Below are 19,748 nucleotides of genomic sequence, written 5' to 3'. Positions count from 1 at the left end.
CTCAAACTCCTGAGCCTGACCCTGCAATATGGTGCTTTTCTTGTGAAGTAAATCTTTGTAAGGTCTCAGACAACTACTTTCCTTAACACAACCTACCAGCATGAATGTATGGAGTTTAAAAGCCACAGGTAATGAAGTAGTGGTTTCAAAGGACAATTGATACATTGAGTTTAGAATACTTAGATTCCTATCTCAGTCACAAACTGTCTGATTCATTTTATGTCTAGGCCAGAGCCATTCTAAACTGTTGAAACTTTTTCCCCTCCCAGCATGTACGTCTTCTGTCCCGTAAACAGTTCCAGCTGAGGGCACTAATGCAAAAAGCAAGAAAGACTGCTGGTCTCAGTGACCTCTACTGACTTCTGGTGTCAGCCGGAGAGTGAGCTCTTCTTAAAGCATCCTTCTCTTCCTTTCTCTGCTCAGTAGGTGCCCAGAATAAGTTATTGCAGTTTATCATTCAAGTGTAAAATATTTTGAATCAATAATATATTTTCTGTTTTCTTTTGGTAAAGACTGGCTTTTATTAATGCACTTTCTATCCTCTGTAAACTTTTTGTGCTGGATGTTGGGACTGACTATGCTAAATAAAATTTGTTGCATAACTGTTCTCTTCCTTATTGAACACCTTTAGGAAAAATCCATGGAACCTTAATAAGAAGCCTGGCTTCTTATTTAGCAAGCAAAGCATAATATCCCACGTAGGATGAAATTTAGTTTTACTTATTCTGTAGCATATAAAGTGAGTTCTGTTTAATATGGAATATATACATAGAAAACTCAATTTTGAAATAACTGAAATTGAGGGATTTGAGTGACTTTTTCTGTGAAAGGTCCTGGGATACCCTCCTACCAGTCTCCACCTAGATTTGTTTCCTTTATAGGCCTGACTGAACCATGACTGTTTTCATCAAGAAGAAAGTGGCAAGTGGCCGAGCTATATGTCTAAGAACTTCTGTTAACTAGGCAGGGTGGTCTGGCCACAACTAAGGAGGAAGGTACAATGTACACTCTTGTATTATCATTTGAGGTCAGTCTTCTGACAAGTGATTATATGCTGCTGAGGTCTCTTCATTGGGACATAACTGGAACTGTTAGAGAACAACTCAAAATGTAGTGATTCTAATATTACTAGATATTTGTAGAGTTAGCGAGGCAAGAAGTCATACTTTTGTCTAATTGAATGTAATATGAATACCACACTAAGCCAGGACAAAGGTCTATACAGATAGGTCCTTCCCTCTACGCCACCTCCCTCCCTGTTTGTCTCTCTTCAGCAGCAACAAAGAACAGACTTTAAGAAGAAAGGCACTTTCACAAGATCAACCTCAAAATTATCTGCCCCTCATAAATGTTCTTTTGCCCCTATTTTATGTTAATATTAAATAGTGTTTCAAACATGAACACCCTATCTTACGGTGGAAACTCGATGCACTCTTTTAAGATTCTTCAGAGTACTTTCTCTTATATCAGCTACGGATAGGGCCACACCCCTAGAAGTATATCCTTTTGTTTTAATCATCTCACAACCACTGTGAAGTTGGAAGGAATTATGAACATAAGTTTAGAAGAAAAGTATACTTGTCACTGAATATCCATTATGTGGGAATCTACTTGACAGTGTCACAAACTGAAACATTTCTATCAATAATTTCTCCTAGAAATATCTTAAATAACCAACCCCTATGAGACAAGATAAGCAGAATTAGGAGGGTAAATGCAGAGATCCAGAAATTAATATGAAATGAATTTTATTGCTAACAGTAAAGTCTATATAGCAGCAGTCTAAAAGAATATGTTGTCAGGCAACAGTGAGTGCCTGCTGTGGGCATACACTGGGTTAGGCTCAACAGTGAGACAGCCTCGTACCCACTGCTTACGCAGTCTGCTGACTGATCACAGAAAGAGGTGCTAATGAAAGAACAATGTGGGAAGCATATATTTAAGCACCTAATCTCATCTCACTGGCATAATTCAGGCTAACTTCCAAAGTACTGAAAATGCAAAAAACACCTTGCCTGGCAACTATGTCTTTGTAAACATTCTCCGCCTGCTCAGGGTCATTATTACTTCCTAGATCTGAGTTCAGATCCTTCAGCGGGACCCCAGCAATGTTAACTCCACTCCCCACAGGAGCTAAGAAAAGATAGCAAAACATCTTACTTATTGCATGGTATTATAATACACGGTTTTTATTAAAACCTTAGCTAAACAGTTATAATCGCCCTGAGTGGTTTTCAACGTGGAAATGTTCAACAGAACTACCAAAAAATTCAGATGTCCAAGTCCCACCTCAGTCTGCTAAATGAGAATCTCCAAGGATGGGCCCACAATCGTGAACCATGGCAGAGATTCTCCAGATGAGAGCGTGGCGGTTCTGCCCTTCCAACTGTAGACACATTTTAACCTTGATCACTGCAAATCCTTCATGGCCAGGGTTTATATTAGGTGGATTTCAAGGGTTCTCAGAAGAAACTTTAAAAACAAGAAAAGACTATATCTAGATTACCCCTCCTCTTCCCTTTTTTCCCAGTATGAGGAATTCATGAACCTTTTCTGAACTAGACTGACCCAAGTTAAATGCAGACTATATCATGTTACTTAGTGATGTAATTATAATAATTACACATATAGGATTATAGTAATATTCTCACTTTTTTCAAATTTGTATTTCTGGTAGATTACTGTAAAAATAAGTGTGCCAAAAATTAAAAACTAATAAAGAGGCCTCAAGTGCAATAAGAACCCTTTCCACCCAGGAGCTATTTTACCTTATGATTAAATGGCTCTATGATAACATAGACATATTTCAGAGTATGCATGACTCAGTGGTGCATATTTCAGAGTATGCATCACTCAGTGGTGCATATTTCAGAGTATGCATGACTCAGTGGTGCATATTTCAGAGTATGCATGACTCAGTGGTGCCCCTTGAGTCTCCGTGCTCCCAAAGGGTCAACCCAGGGCAGCTTTCAGAGTGGATACCAAGCCTCTGCCCAACCAGGAAACGAAAATGGGCAGTGTCCAGGTTACAGCCTCTCCCTATAACGTGGTTATTGGGACATGCATTCAACCTCTGGGCTAAGTAAGTTGAGATATCCACTGAGAAGAAAAAAATCACATCAGAAAATGTTCTGTAAAATGATGTGCTTCTTTGAACTTTAATTTAAAACTGGTAAACCTGCTGTGGTCTTGTTTTGGGGCTGGGGGAGGACGTGGTTCTCGATCCAGCTCCAGCTACACCACAATCGAACAGTGCCCAAAGAAACAGATCTTTTTTGTTGTCACAGTGCAGAAACACAGTAGGTTTGCTCCATTAAAAATTTTTGAGAAACATGAATAAATTAATACTCCCTCATTAAGTCTTTCAGAGAATTTTTTTCAGAACAACCAATTTAGAGCACAAAACGTAGTTCAGTGGGGAATAGAGAGAAATAAATTTAGATATAATTTTCAGTCAAAATATTATCAGGCCTTACTCCCAGTAAGCAGGAGAAGAAATTCTGGCATAGTCTGATGTTTTAGGTATGTAAACTATTTAAACAACATAAGCTTTATCAGAATTTTTTCCTTATTGAATTTAAAAAGTGGTAACTACAATAGTAGCCAAAGGGCAGTATAGCTATAGTAACAACAAAATAGAATGTTCAACAAGAAAGTATTAATAGGAGTAAATCAAAATACTACATAATATATGAAATAATCTAACAAGATATAATTATTAGATGCAAATAATAGTCTCAAAATATATAAAGAAAAATTGGGAATTGCAAGGCATATCTGATTCATAATCCTACTGGACAATTACAACATACCTTTATCAGAAACCTATATAGGTCAGTAGTAAAAATAAATTATTACTACTAAACAACAAATGAATAGATATAGAACGATGCCAATGAAGTCTATTTACCCCCCCCCCCAAATAAGGAACATTTAGATTTTCTATTGACTAGGTCAGAAAGTAAACCTTAACTGATTTGAAAGAAATGAAGTTAAGCCACATTTCTTTCATCTCAATTGCGCTAAGCCAGTCACCACAATAAAATAAATTTTAAAATGTTTCAAAGCAAAAAACAAACTCCTAAATGACACACTGGGTTAAAATAAAACTAGGAATTACAAAATATTTAGAACTGAACAACTACCACAAAACTGAAAAAAAAAGTATTGTCTGGTAATTGTGTTCTTAAATGTTTTTTTAAAACATTAAAATCAGTGACAGTGTTTTTAATCATAAAGTAAAAGGGAGTAAAGAAAAGAGCAGAAAGTAGTATGATAAAGCACCAATATTAGTAAAATAGAAAGCTAATTTTTGCCTGACCAAGTTATGGCACAGTGGATAGAGCGTTGGACTGGGAATGTGGAGGACCCTGGTTCGAAACCCTGAGGTCGCCGGCTTGAGCGCAGGGTCAGTGGCTTAAGCATGGGATTCTAGACATGACCCCATTGTCACTGGCTTGAAGCCCAAGGTCGCTGGTTTGAGTAAGGGGTCACTTGCTCTGCTTTAGCCCCCCAGTCAAAAGAAAGAAAGCTAATTTTTAGGGAAAGTGTGACTGACAAATCGGAAAACTAGCAAAACTTGGGGGTGAAAGGACTGTGCCCCAAACAAATAATATTAGGAAACAGGAGAAGTAACCACAGATACAGTCAAGGTTTAAAAAATCATACAGTATGAAACATACCAGTACATTAAAAATGTTGGATGAAATGGACAAATCTAGAAAACATCCTAAAAATGACTTAAGAATGGAAAATTTGAATATACAGTCATGAACTTTTATCAAAAACCTATCCCTTCTCCACTTCAAACTTTTACAGATGAGTTTTATCCAAACTTCTAGGAACAGTTTGGGGCGGTTTTGTTTTTGGTTTGTTTAGCAAGGGGGAGAGGAGGACACACAGGAAGGGACAGATGAGAAGCATCAATTCTTCATTGTGGCACCCTAGTTGATTTCTTTCTCCTATGTGCCTTGACCAGGGGGCTCCAGCTGAGCCACTGACCCCTTGCGTAAGCCAGCGACCTTTTGGGCTCAAGCCAGCAACCATGGAGTCATGTCTATGATCTCACATTCAAGCCAGTGACCTTGGGGTTTCTAACCTGGGTCCTCTGTGTCCCAGGTCGACACTCTAATCTACTGCATCACCACCTGGTCAGGCTTTTTTGTTTTTTGTTTGTTTTTGAGAGAGAGACAGGAACATTAAGCTACTCTTGTATGTGCCCTGACCAGGGAGTCGAACCAGCAACCTCCATGCTCTGAAACAATGCTCTAACCAGTCAGGCTATCTGGCCAGGGCTTAATTTTTATTGATTTTTAGAAAGAGAGGGCGGGAGAGAGGAGAGGGGAAAGGGAACTATTTGTTGTTCCACTCAGTTGTGCATTTTTTGGTAGTTTCCCATATGTGCCCTGACCAGGATTGAACCCGCAACCTTGTTTTTTGGGGGGATGACACTCTTAACTGACTGAGCTAACCACATACGACCTATTTTATTAGATTACAGGAAAAAGATTTTGGTGGGATTAGTAAAACCCGGATACCAAAACTGAGCAAAACAATAAGCCCATGTCACTTATTTACATAGATGTACAAGTACTAATGGAAGTATTAGCAAATATAATTGCTTAAAAAGTCATACCAATTAAGTGGGGTTTTTGAAAAGTATGTCATGCCACAGAAACGCAAAGATGGTTCAATATCAGAAAAACCTGTTACTATATTACACCATGTGAGATTAAAGAAAAAGATTCACAGTAAGTCCCCAAGTTACAAACATCTGACTTAGTACAAGTCATACGGAGGAACAGAGCACCATAAGGGCTATTGGTAATCAACTGCTGTTGGACATCAGTGAAAATGACATCCGAGTTACTCAACTCTCATGGCAAAGAACTAACCAATAAAGACTTCGTAGAACTATAGCAATAGATGATAGAATTTATGGAAGAAAACGGACCTAGAATCTTCAGAACCAAAAAAGTTTTCTACAAGAGGTTAGTTGATGCTTTTCATCTCATTGAAGCAGGAATGGCCAAGTTAGAGGAGCAAGATCCTGATACAGAGAGCTTCACCTAAATTGACAGTTACTGAAAACCCGAGATGCTTCTACAAAACACAAGTTATAGTGTAACCCCAAGAACAACCACTTACACACTAAAAGAAAAGTACTTAAAAATTAATAAAGGAATTTAAATGGTACTTTAGAAAACACCTTTTAATGCAAAAAAAAGTAAAAAAGGAATGAAGGAACAAAAGACACAAGACACAGAAAACAGCCATATGGTACGCATAAATCCAAAGATCAACGAAAGCACTGAGTAAACTAAATCCATCCAAAAATTTTCAAACTGGATAAATTGAGATCTAACAATATTACTGTACAAAAGACACATTTTAGATTTAAAAATTCATATGCCTGACTGGTGGTGGTGCAGCCGATAGTTTTTTTTTTTTTTTTTTTTTTTTCTTTTTTCTGAAGCTGGAAACGGGGAGAGACAGCCAGACAGACTCCCGCATGCGCCCGACCGGGATCCACCCGGCACGCCCACCAGGGGCGACGCTCTGCCCACCAGGGGGCGACGCTCTACCCATCCTGGGCGTCGCCATGTTGCGACCAGAGCCACTCTAGCGCCTGAGGTAGAGGCCACAGAGCCATCCCCAGCGCCCGGGCCATGTCTGCTCCAATGGAGCCTTGGCTGCGGGAGGGGAAGAGAGAGACAGAGAGGAAAGCGCGGTGGAGGGGTGGAGAAGCAAATGGGCACTTCTCCTGTGTGCCCTGGCCGGGAATCGAACCTGGGTCCTCCGCACGCTAGGCCGACGCTCTACCGCTGAGCCAACCGGCCAGGGCCCAGCCGATAGTTTTGACCTGGGACACTAAGGTCCCAGGTTTGAAATCCCAAATTCATCAGCTTGAGCGCAGGCTTATCCTGCTTGAGCATGGACCGCTGGCTTGAGCATGGGGTCATAGAAATGATCCCACGGCCGCTGGCTTGAACAAGGGGTCACTGGCTCTGCTTGAGCTGCCCCCTGCCCCCATCAAGGCACATACGAGAAGCAGTCAGCGAACAACTGAAGTGACACAACTACGGGTTGATGCTTCTCTCTCTCCCTTCCTGTCTCTGTCTCCCTCTCTCTCTCTCCAAAAAAGTTACAAATAAGTTGAAAGTAAAAGGGTAGGAGATGATACACCAAACAGCAACCCAGAGGAACCTTAGTAGCTCTACTAATATCAGACAAAATTTTAACCAAAAAAAAAGTTATTAGAAACAAAAAGGGAGGTTTTTTTTTATAAAAAGGCCCCTGGTGGAGTGGCTAAATGGATAGAGCAGTCAGCCCAGCACACCAAGGTCACGGATTCAATCCCCAGTCAGGGCGTATATGAGAAGCAACCAATGAGAGCACAACTAAATGGAACAAACTGATGCTTCTCTCTCTCTCCCCCCCCATATCTCCTCCCTTCCTCTTCTTTTCCTGTCCCTCCCTCCTTCCTTCCCCTCTCCCTCTCTCTCTAAGGAATAATTTAATTAAAAAAGGAGCCGTGGCTGGTTGGCTCAGTGGTAGAGTGTTGACCCAGCATGTGGAAGTCCCGGGTTCGATTCCCGGCCAGGGCGCACAGGAGAAGTGACCATCTGCTTCTCCACCCTTTCCCCTCACCTCTCTCTGTCTCTTCCCCGCCTGCAGCCAAGGCTCCATTGGAGCAAAGTTGGCCCGGGCGCTGAGGATTGCTCCATGGCCTCCACTTCAGGCGTTTGATTGGCTCTGGGCGCATTGGAGCAACGGCCCAGATGGGTAGAGCATCGCCCCCTGGTGGGACTGCCTGGTGGATCCCGGTCGGGCGCATGCGGGAGTGTCTCTGCCTCCCCGCTTCTCCAGAAAAATAAAAAAATAAAAAAATGTTAATTCAGCCTGACCAGATTGGGATGCAGAAGACCCAGGTTTGAGGCCCCGCAGTCACCAGCTTGAGCACAGGCTCATCTGGTTTGAGCAAGGCTCACCAGCTTGAGCCCAGGGTCACTTGGTCTGCTGTAGCCCCACAACCAAGGCACATATGAGAAAGCAATCAATGAATAACTAAGGTACCACAACAAAGAATTGACGCTTCTCCTCTCTCCCTTCCTGCCTGTCTGTCCCTATCTGTCCCTCTCTCTGTCTCTCTCTGTCACACAAAAGCAAACAAACAAAAACCAGTTAATTTATTAGGAAGACATTATAAACATAAATCCTAAAATACATGAAGCAAAACCTGACAAAACTGAAGGGAGAATTAGACAAGTTAATAATGATAATTGAAAATCAACATCATCACACTCTGATTATGGATAGAACAACTACTCAGATCACCAGCAAGGATATAAAAGACTTGAACAACACTATCAACCAAGTTGAATTAAGTGGCATCTTAAAGGACACCGAATGACAGATTATACATTATCGAGAGTATACATTAGATGTTGCATCTTAACACCAAATGACAGAATATACATTATCAAGTGTACATGGAATGTTTTACATGATAGACCATATGCCAATTCACAAAATAAATAACAAATTTAAGAGCTGAAATCATAACCAAGTGTACTGTCATACCACAACAGAATTAAATTAGAAATAACATAAGGAAATCTGAGAAATTCACAAATATTTGAAACTTTACATTCACCTAAGCAATTTTCAACTGATGTCCTACAAGAATTTTTAAAACATGCAATACCTATTTAGTCTGGGGCACTGACCTCTTTTCCCTTACACTGTCAAATTAAAATGACAACAGCCAACACAATAGCCGTCCAGTGTGAATGAATCAAAATTATACCTATTCTTTTGTCAGATCTGCAAAAATACATATATATTGTGCCGCAGAATTTTAGTAGTTAGTTTGTGTGTGCCATAAGATAAATAAAAAGGTTGAAAATTGCTGCCTGACCAAGGGATCATGCAAAGGCAGAGGCTCAGGCATGGTCAGATCCCAAATGACCTTAAAATACAGTGATTTGACCAACCTAGATTTCTAAGTTCCAAATTGAGTCATCTACCTGTTTCATATTTTCTCTTGAATTTTTCAGATTATTTCAAATTTAACATGTCCCAATTTGAAACTTTGATATTCACTGCTAAACCCAATACCCCCTACTATTTCACTCACCGACTCCCACCCCTTGAAAGCATCCTAACTAGTTAAATGGAACTACCATCCAATCAGTTGTTACAGGAAAAGAATCTAGAAGTCATTTTTTATTCCTCCCTGCCCCTCACTACACACAATCTCATTAGCAGTCCTGTATATTTTATCTCCACAGTGTATCTTGAATTTATTTACTTTGTGTTTCACCAATAGAGTCTAGTACAATTTTGGATAGTCAGGCAGTAAACTGCAGTGTTACTTTCACTTTTGCACCCTTAGTAATCTGGAAAACAGCTCAGATGACTTTAGAATGTAAACTTTGAAAGCCACATAGTTAAACAAATTGTCTTTTCATTAGTGTCAAAGAAATCTTCATTACAGGCAACCCAAGTGCCCATGAATAGGTGAGTGTGTAAAAAAGTTGTGGTACATACATACGATAGAATACTACTCAGCCATAAAAAAGAATGGAATCTTGCCTTTTTTGGCAGCATGGATGGACCTAGAGGGTATTACACTAATTGAAATAAGTCAGACACATACCATGATTTCATTTATATGGGGATCTAAAGAACAAATAAAATACAGACTCAGATACAGAGCAAACTGACTTGACAGGAGGGAGAAGGGATGGGGGCTGAGTCAAAAAGATGAAGGGATGAAGAAGTACAAATTGGTAATTAAAGTATAGATCACAGAGATCTATACTGCAGCATAGGGAATATAAGTCAACAATACTATAATAACTATATGGGGCCAGGTGGGTACTTGGGTTATCGGGACCACCCTACATGATTGTCTCCTGTGCTGTACATCTGAAACTAACACAGAATAATATTGAATGTAAAAACAAAACAAAAATCTTCATATGGTACATATACACTGATTCCAACTGCAAAATACATGTTACATTTATAGGAAGATTCTGGTTATACTGGCAGTTTAGAATCTGATACTCATCTTTTTTCTACCAAGTTACTAACCCCCCCCCAAAAAAAAAAATTCTTCACTGAACAGTTAAAGCTGACCTGGACTGGAAACAATAATCAGTTTTCAGAGGGGACTGCACTGGATAATACTGGAAATCATCAATTTAAACATGGACACACTGCAATGTACTGAATCAAGATGTGTGTCTTTTTATCTGGCATGTTCCTGCTGTGATGATCACCGTGTTGGAGTTTGCAGTGACAAGGTAATTGGGGGAAAGATGTGATTAGGAAATAGATTATGGGAGAAAACATCTGATATTTAAGTACACATTTCCTGTCCAAATCAATCACCACACTATGTTTACTAAAAAAGGAATTCTACACCTGACCTGTGGTGGCACAGGGGTTAGAGTGTCGACCTGGAATGCTGAAGTTTCCGGTTCAAAACCGGCTTGCCCGGTCAGGGCACATATGACAAGCAAGCAATGAACTATGAGTTGAGACTTCTCACTTCCCCTATTCCTCTCTGTAAAATTAATCAATAAAATCTTTTTAAAAAGGAAGTGTACTCCACTAGTTTTGCTATGTCTAGAGCACTCTTAATATAAGAAATTTACTATTACTTTTTCCTTGTCCATTTTTTTAGTCTCCTAACATATCTTTTGTATTTTATAGAGTTAATAGATCAAATGTACCTAAGTCTGGTAAGTGAGAATGTTTACTTAGAGACAGATGTGGTATAAAAAGACCCTGAACAAGGAGATCTTAGTTCATTAATTTGTTCAAATAATTATCTCCTGAGTGCCAAGTAAAAAAAGCACAAAAGTTAAGAGCTTCATTCAGCTTTTGAGTCAAGTAGAACTGGGTTCAAATCCTAACTCCATCACTTTTATTTAACCTTAGTTTGCAGATCATCATCTGTAAAACGGTTGTGCTGAAGATTAAATAGTATATGTAAAGTGCTTAGGTCAGTGTCTAGCACAAAGTGGACAATCAATTAACGATAACTGTCATACAGTTATTACTGCTGCTCCCAGGAACTTAGTACGGTGCAATAAGAAACCTTGTAAACCCATGAAGTCGGAACATGGTACGCGAGTATCTGTAAGGAGCAACCAGCTTTATAAGAACTGAGGAATTCTTCATAAAGGGAAATAAAGACATGCTTTCTTAGCTATTCATGTGGCATTAACATATTTATAGTGTTTTATTATGACATCAACCTTTGCTAGAAACAATATTTGATATTTTCATGAAAGAAGCTGCCATGTTGGAGATCCACAGCCTCACCCATCTGTTTGCCTTCATAAGCATCCATAAAGGCAAGTTCATCACTCAAGCCCTAAAAGACATTCGTCAAAGGGAGGGGGGACTCTTGACTCACTGAAGAATAAAATTCTTATTAAAAGATATAGAAAATCCGTTCAACACTTCATCATGATATGGAAGTCCAAAAAGAAAATGCCAAGTTAGAGGGAAGCTTCAGTTCATAATTAGGAAAACAAAGATCAGAAACCATTTAATAAAAAAGTCTCTGAAGGCAGTGAACATCTTTTCCCTTTAAGTTGAGGCTGCACAGTGATAAAGCAGGGATTCTGTAGATCAAACTTCTCACCAGACTATGTGCTCCTTTAAAATAGTCACTCATCTCGACTTACCTAGTGATTAGCATCTGCCTGGCACATAGGAGCTCAATAAAAGTTTTCTGAACAAATGGATTAAAGTATAAGACCCCTTCCAACTCTAAAAGTTACAGTTCTATAATTAGGCAGTGTTACGTGCTAAAACTAGTCAGTACTATGTATTTTAAGCAAGCTATGTAAGAAAGACGGGAAAATAATACATTTGTATTTGCAAAAGCAACACTAGAGGATTCCACACAGAAACTAATTTAAATGGTTGCCTAAGTCAGATGTTTGGGGAAAGGTTGGATGGAAACTGGATGACAGTGTGACTTCTCCATTATATCTTTTTTTTTTTTCCTTTTTGTATTTTTCTGAAGCTGGAAACTGGGAGGCAATCAGACAGACTCCCACATGCACCCGACTGGGATCCACCCGGCATGCCCACCAGGGGGCGATGTTCTGCCCATCCGGGGCTTCGCTCTGCTGCAACCAGAGCCATTCTAGCGCCTGAGGCAGAGGCCACAGAGCCATCCTCAGCGCCCGGGCAAACTTTGCTCCAATGGAGCCTTGGCTGCGGGAGGGGAAGAGAGAGACAGAGAGGAAGGAGAGGGGGAGAGGTGGAGAAGCAGATGGGCGCTTCTCCTGTGTGCCCTGGCCAGGAATCGAAGCCGGGACTCCCTCATGCCAGGCCGACGCTCTACCACTGAGCCAACCGGCCAGGGCCTCCATTATATCTTTTTATGTTTTATTTTTTAACATGAATGTATTACCTTTTAAAAAAAGTTTTAAATAACTACATACTCTTTATTATATATTAAAATTTTCACTAAACAATGAGTTTGTGCTAGTAGTTAAAAATATTCAAGTATCAATAATTTTTTTTTTTTTGTATTTTTCTGAAGCTGGAAACGGGGATAGACAGACAGACTCCCGCATATGCATGCGCCCGACCGGGATCCACCCGGCACACCCACCAGTGGGCGACACTCTGCCCACCAGGGGGCGATGCTCTGCCCCTCCGGGGCATCTCTCTGAAGCGACCAGAGCCACTCTAGCACCTGGGGCAGAGGCCAAGGAGCCATCCCTAGCGCCCGGGCCATCTTTGCTCCAATGGAGCCTTGGCTGCGGGAGGGGAAGAGAGAGACAGAGAGGAAGGAGAGGGGGAGGGGTAGAGAAGCAGATGGGCGCTTCTCCTGTGTGCCCTGGTTGGGAATCGAACCCGGGACTTCTGCACGCCAGGCCGACGCTCTACCGCTGAGCCAACCAGCCAGGGTAAGTATCAATAATTTTAAGTACATGTCCAACTCATATTATTGGATCTCTTTACTTTATTCTAATTAATGGAAATCCAAAGCTAAGCAGTTTAAATTTTAAACTAGATTATAACTGACTAGCCTAGAAGTCTAAACTGTATCACAAGGAAAAGGCTATTGCTTAATGAGATGCCAATGCTTTCTGGATACTCCGAATTATTCACAGAGATTGGAGTGGTGTGAACAGAATTAAGCAGTATTGATAAAATTATCTTTGAAAAATTGATTTGAAATGTATTGTTCCCGGTAGCAATGAGCACACCTAGCAACCAGATCTTGGTTTACAATGCAGTTCCCTAATAAAACCAGGGTTCCTTGGGGGAAAAGGCTGGTTAAAGACTGGCATAAAAAACAAACAAAACAAAACAAAAAAACACCCTGGCCACAGAGCTCAGTTGGTTAGAGCATTGTTCCAGACGCACAAAGGTTGCCAGTTCAATCCCCAGTTAGAGCACATACAGGAACAGCTCCATATTCCTGACTCCTTGTCTGTCTCCCTGCCTCTCTCTAAATTAAAAAAAAAAGACTGGAGCAGAAAATATACAAGATGAAGAAGCCAAGACATCTTAAAGTGCCAGAAACTAAGGAAGAGCTCAAAACAAAAACCCCATGTTAATGGGGTATGTCAAGGGTACACAAGAGTCAGTGGAATGAGCTCCCACTGGCCCACGCTGGGACAATTTGAGTCCATACTGATATTAATAAATAACTGAATTAGAAGGAGACAACTCTCCCATGTAGAAAAATTCCAAATTAGATTCCAAATAAATGTAGATACTCCATCCTCAAGGAGAGGGAGCATAACTCCCCAGTCTTTAAGCGTGAGCTGCACATAGGGACTTCCTTCCAAAGAGCAAAATTTGAAAAAGGGAGAAAAAAAGAGTAACTTGACAGTACAGAAACCTAACACTCTCAACCAGGTGTCAACATCAACAATGATAAAGCTGTTGCCCATATACGTACCCTGGATAAAATGTCGTGAAAACAGCACTTTTTTGTGTCTTCCTCCTAAAATCCACAACCTAGTAAAACCATGAGAAAAATACCAGAAAAATTGTAATAAAGGGGAATTCTATTAAATACTTCACCAGTACTCCTCAAAACTATAAAAATCATCAGAAACAAAGAAAGTCAGCACTGGCTGGTGGCTCAAAGGACAGAGCGTTGGCCTGGCATATGGACTTCCCAGGTTCGATTCCCAGTCATGGCACCCAAGAGAAGCAACCATCTGCTTCTCTTCCCATTCATTCTTTCTCCCCCTCCTACAGCCAGTGGCTCTACTGGTTTAAGCATGGCCTCAGGCACAGAGGATAGACTGTTTTGATCCAAGCACTGCCTCAGGTGCTAAAAATAGCTTGGTTTATTTACGCATCTGCCCTAGATGGGGGCTGCTGGGTGGATCCTGGTCAGGGTGCCTGCAGAGTCTGGCTCCCTATCCTCTTCTGACTTAAAAAAAAAAAAGTCTAACAACCTGTCACAATCTTGAGGAGCCTAAAGAGACACAATGACTCAATGTTATGTGGTATCCTGGATGGGATTCTAGAACAGAAAAAGGACATTAGGTAAAAACTAAGAAAATGTGAGTAAAATACAGACTTTAGTTAATGATAATGTATTAAGCCTGACCAGGTGGTGCAATGGATAAAGTATCAGACCGGGACACAGAGGACCCAGGTTCAAAACCCTAAGATTGCCAGCTTTGGTGCGGACTCACCAGCTTGAGCATGGGGTCGCTGGCTTGAGCATGGGATCATAGACACGACCTCATGGCCGGCTTGAGCCCAAAGGTCACTGGCTTGAAGCCCAAGGTCACTGCTTGAGCCCAAGGTCGCTGGCTCAAGCAAGGGGTCACTTACTCTGCTGTAACCCCCAGACCAGGCATATATGAAAAAGCAATCAATGAACTAAGGAGCCACAACAAAGAATTGATTCTTCTAATCTCTCTCTCCCTTCCTCTCTGTCTGTCCCTATCTGTCCCTCTCTCTGTCTCTGTCACACACACACACACACACACACATAAAAAAAAAAATATATGTATATATATATATATATATATATATACATACATATTGATTCATTAAGGTGTGATGTTAACTGGAGGTGAGGTAAAGACAAAACTCTATACTAACTTTTCAACTTTTCTGTAAATCTAAAATTGTTCTTAAAAAAATAAAGTCTATAAAAACAATCTAATTCAATCCTCTGGATCCTCTTTCCTCACTTATAAAAATGAAAATGAGTAGAATATTCACTGTATTTGCTATCCAGTGCTTTTTCCCTTTTAACATGCATTTGGCTTTTAGCAGTTCTTTCATTTAGCTGTCTATTCCAATAGGAACTGTTCTAGACTCTGGATACAACACTAAGTGAATCAGAGCTTCATGGCCATCTTACTAGAGGAATGGATGTTTATGTATTATGGTATAATTTGGTAATTTTCAAAGACATTGCTGTTTCTTTACTAGGTCTGTATCATGAATTCCTGCCAATTAATTACTAAACAATTCCTCTGGAGAATTCATTCTTCGTCAGCAAGGAGCTTTTAAGATATCATAACCCCCTCGAATAAAATAATTTAAGAGTCATGGCCAGGAGAGGGAGAGATGGATGTGAGTCTTAACCTGGGGCTTTATAGAGAGATTGTGCACCACATTTCCTAAGATATACAATGCTGTAGTTTGCAGCATCATGAATATTCAAGCTCTACAAGCTTGTGGCTATTATCTTTAGGGACGGGGCTCAATCCCTCCCAGAAAGGCTCTTCAAATCAGAGATGTATACACATTGTCTGTATCCTTACCTGTTCATGCAACTTGAGATAGTCTGTTACTTTTTTCTCTATAAAACAGATCTAATAATTTATTTTGGGGATATTAGACAATGTCTATAAAGCATATTGTTATCAATATTATTGATCTTAAAAACAAATGTGTTGGTTTTCACATATGTGTATTCACCAGCTTTGAGGACTCTACTGATAAAAACCATTCTAGTTTGTAGGACAAAATGAGTCATGGAGAATTCATATGATTACCAAGAGCAGCAGTCCACAGCAGCTGAGGTGCCTTAAGAATACTATGTCATCTAGGTATGAAACCCAGTACCAAACCTTTAAATCCAGTAAGCAAATTAATGAAAGCAAAGCATAGCTCATAATTTGTTATGATTTACAAAACTGTTACGGATTCAGATGAGGGTAATTACTCTTAGAAAAGATTCAGAATCTTTTTTAGTCCTATGTCTACCATTAAACTGGTAGCTAATTTTTTCAGCTACATCAATACTAAGAACTAAACACTAAAACCAACCTAACATGAATTAGGAACGAAGGAAAATAGAGACTAAGAAATAGGAGAGAGATTTTTTTTTTTTTTTTTTTTTTTTTTTTCATTTTTCTGAAGCTGGAAACAGGGAGAGACAGTCAGACAGACTCCCGCATGCGCCCGACCGCGGGATCCACCCGGCACAGCCACCAGGGGCGATGCTCTGCCCATCCTGGGCGTCGCCATGTTGTGACCAGAGCCACTCTAGCACCTGAGGCAGAGGCCACAGAGCCATCCCCAGCGCCCGGGCCATCTTTGCTCCAATGGAGCCTTGGCTGCGGGAGGGGAAGAGAGAGACAGAGAGGAAAGCGCGGCGGAGGGGTGGAGAAGCAAATGGGCGCTTCTCCTGTGTGCCCTGGCTGGGAATCGAACCCGGGTCCTCCGCACGCTAGGCCGACGCTCTACCGCTGAGCCAACCGGCCAGGGCCAGGAGAGAGATTTTTGAAGTAAAAATTTTGTCACTATTGTGTTTGGTACTAATAGGACAGCCACTACAAACAACAAGTGGCACACTCTTTTTTTTTTTGCCACCTATTTCTCTGGGTTTTTTTGTTTTTCATTTGTGAATTTATTTTCTTAGGCAAGTGGGTGAAAGTCAAATGTCAATGTGCGCTCACACATACACTTCTAACACATATGATGCCATCATAAGCACTAGAGAAACAAGCTCACTCTGGGTGGAGCAATTGAAAAGGGCAACTGTTCCTCTGGGTTAAGCCAGGTAGGGACACAACCGAGGAAACCTTGGTTAACCCTGTGGCACAGAGTACATAACTTACTTTTAATAAGATGCTCATTGCACAGGCCATACCAACCAAGCCAGTTCCTATAATGGAGATCTTAAAGTGAAATTCTGAATAAATTCATGCTTGACAGTCGCCATCTTGGAAACTTAACAGAGTGAGAAAAAAACTGCAAAGCCACTTCCAGATTAGGAATTGGTCTGTTGAGAACTCCTGGGAACTAGTGGGGGAGGAGAAGCTCCAAACACAACAGGGAACGTCAAAGATGACTGTCAAAGAAGCTGGGTAGTTTCTGGCCAGCAGCCCAGCACCAAGGAGGCGAACCAAGGGGAGCACGAAGGTGTGCACCGTTACAAAGGAAGGCGAAGGAACTGCTGCATCAAAGATGAGACCACAGATAGACAGCTCTTCCTCCCCTCCCACCCACGTTATCCTTCCCTTCCCTCAGCTGTCAGTTCTAGAACCGAGCCCAGCGCATTCACAGGCCCAGGGCCAAGTACAGCTAGGCACAAAGTACCTCCGGCTATCCTCACATGGCAGAGGGGCCCACGACCTCTAAGTGAGGTGTGAGGTGCGTGCTGCGTGGAAGTGACCCAGAGCTATCCTCGGGCAAAATAAATTCTCTCCCACTGAGTCCCCTATCCACCTGGTCCGCAGGACTCCCGCTTCCCAGTTCATGGACGCTGACTCAAGAGGTAGAGGAAGGGAATGAAGGAAAGCTGGCTGAGGCCCGAGGGAGAAAACAGTTGATCATGGAGGCTCCGCAAACCACGCCCAGCTCGTGGGGCCTGGTGGCGGCCCAGCACAGCTGGCGCAGGTGCGAGGCTCACGGGCCTGAGGCGCAGCACCTGTGCGAGCTGACAGTCACCTACGTGTGACTGGAGGGTTGAGGTACCTATAGTTGGTGGTCTTCAAAGAGGCTCCTTGGGACCGCAGGAGGTGCAGCTGGCCCCCTGAATGACAGGAACTCAACCATCAAAAGGAGGACTGCTTTCCCAGAACCCATCCACCGGACAGCCTAAGTAAAGCTACTTCTAACCAAACCTTGCCTGGATGTACCCAGTAAGGGCTTCTGACACCTGAGTGGGAATTTTTCACTAGGGCTGTAGGACCGACAGACTTCAGGGCTATTTTTTACCACCCACAAATGTGAGCTGAAGTAAAATAAATAAGTAATAAAAAAATTTTAAATGCTCTATGCAATGGGGATTTTAAAATAAGATACAAAACCCTATGAATTCAATCAGTGCAGTGCTACAATTCTACAAGTGAAATGGAAAACTCAATTCATTATTCAAATGTAAAATCCAAAATTCCCCTTTCATCCCTTAGTCTGAAATAAACCAATATTTCCACATCTCTTCACCTACCAAGTTCTATCAAATTAACGGTTTTTTTAACTCATTTGTGAATCGTAACACATAATACACATCTAATTATTTTATAAAATGTAGGGCACTGTTTCTCAACTCTTTCATTCTCTCTCCCTAAAGAGCTTTTCTATACATTTTCCCCTAATCGTCTGGTGTCCCTACTTCATGAAATTAAATATTACATAGTACAATTTTGTCTTGTAGGGTTGACCTTTAGAGAGCCAAATCCTTGTAATATATAAGATTTTTACACACAACCCCCCAAAAACAAATCTCACCCTCTTGGGGGCAATAGTGACCCTATCAAGAATACAGGATGTAAAACAGTTGTGTGTGTTTGTGTGTGTACACTGAGTTTTGTACCCAACAACCTTACTAGACTTCCCTATTCTAAACATCTTGTGTGACCCTTGTGAGTTTTCTACATTCACTACATATAAACAAGTAAACTCTTCTGGTTTTCATTTCTGTGGTTGACAGCATCTAAAATGGCCCCAAGATCCCTGCCTCTTGGCTCTGTGTCCTTGAGTGTGGGTTGGACTAGTGGTTCACTCACTGTACTTCCTGTACACTCACTGTAGAAACTAGAATTTACAGTTAATCCTGTCGGGATTTTCTAAACTGAAGTTTTAATATATTGTAAAAAGTAGAGCTTTTTTTTTCTTCTTTAGACAATTTTAACGGGGTGACATTGATCAATTAGAGTACATAGATTCAGAGAAAACATCAGTGAGCTTTTTTTTTTTTAAAAAAAAGGCAAAACCCATTGAAGATTCTCCTTTCCCCCTATTTTACCTAAACTCTCACTCATAACCATACTTTGTGCATTCAAGGAAAGTGTTTTTAAAAGGGAAAAAGAACAAAATAATGGGAAAGTAATCATGTTCAGTAGTAGATGACTAGAATGAAAGCTATTCCAATAGCAGGAACAACAGGGGAGGACTGTGACGCGCTTATCAAACAGGTGCCTCTGCACTAGAGCCATGCCAGTCCTCTGGGCCTGCACACCTGCCTTCTGACATTTCCCGCTGGTCTAGTCCAATTTTTTTTTTTTTTTTTTTTTTTTTACAGAGACAGAGAGAGAGTCAGAGAGAGGGATAGACAGGGACAGACAGGAACGGAGAGATGAGAAGCATCAATCTTTAGTTTTTCGTTGCGCATTGTGACACCTTAGTTGTTCATTGATTGCTTTCTCATATGTGCCTTGACCACAGGCCTTCAGCAGACCGAGTAACCCCTTGCTCAAGCCAGTGACCTTGGGTCCAAGCTGGTGAGCTTTTGCTCAAACCAGATGAGCCCACGCTCAAGCTGGCGTCCTCGG

At 41.1% G+C, this 19,748-nt stretch overlaps 1 protein-coding gene and 1 pseudogene across 2 annotated transcripts in view; one reads left to right on the top strand and one right to left on the bottom strand.

The window, feature by feature from the left end:
* TSG101 (tumor susceptibility 101) overlaps nt 1-602 on the top strand; it is a 53,488-nt gene extending 52,886 nt beyond the window's left edge. For both annotated transcript variants that reach the window (XM_066251092.1, XM_066251091.1), the window contains one exon: nt 270-602. In XM_066251092.1, the coding sequence (XP_066107189.1) occupies nt 270-359 (90 nt within the window). In that variant the 3' untranslated portion in view covers nt 360-602. The remainder of the gene's footprint in view (nt 1-269) is intronic.
* Nucleotides 603-1,405: 803 nt separating this feature from the next.
* Nucleotides 1,406-19,244, bottom strand: LOC136319658 (L-lactate dehydrogenase A-like 6A; annotated as a pseudogene).
* Between the last annotated feature and the right edge of the window lie 504 nt (nt 19,245-19,748).

Source organism: Saccopteryx bilineata, chromosome 1 (genome assembly GCF_036850765.1).
Source record: "Saccopteryx bilineata isolate mSacBil1 chromosome 1, mSacBil1_pri_phased_curated, whole genome shotgun sequence".
Classification (NCBI taxonomy): domain Eukaryota; kingdom Metazoa; phylum Chordata; class Mammalia; order Chiroptera; family Emballonuridae; genus Saccopteryx; species Saccopteryx bilineata.
Note: the sequence above shows the minus strand (reverse complement) of the source record. Positions and strands in the feature narration are given on the sequence as shown.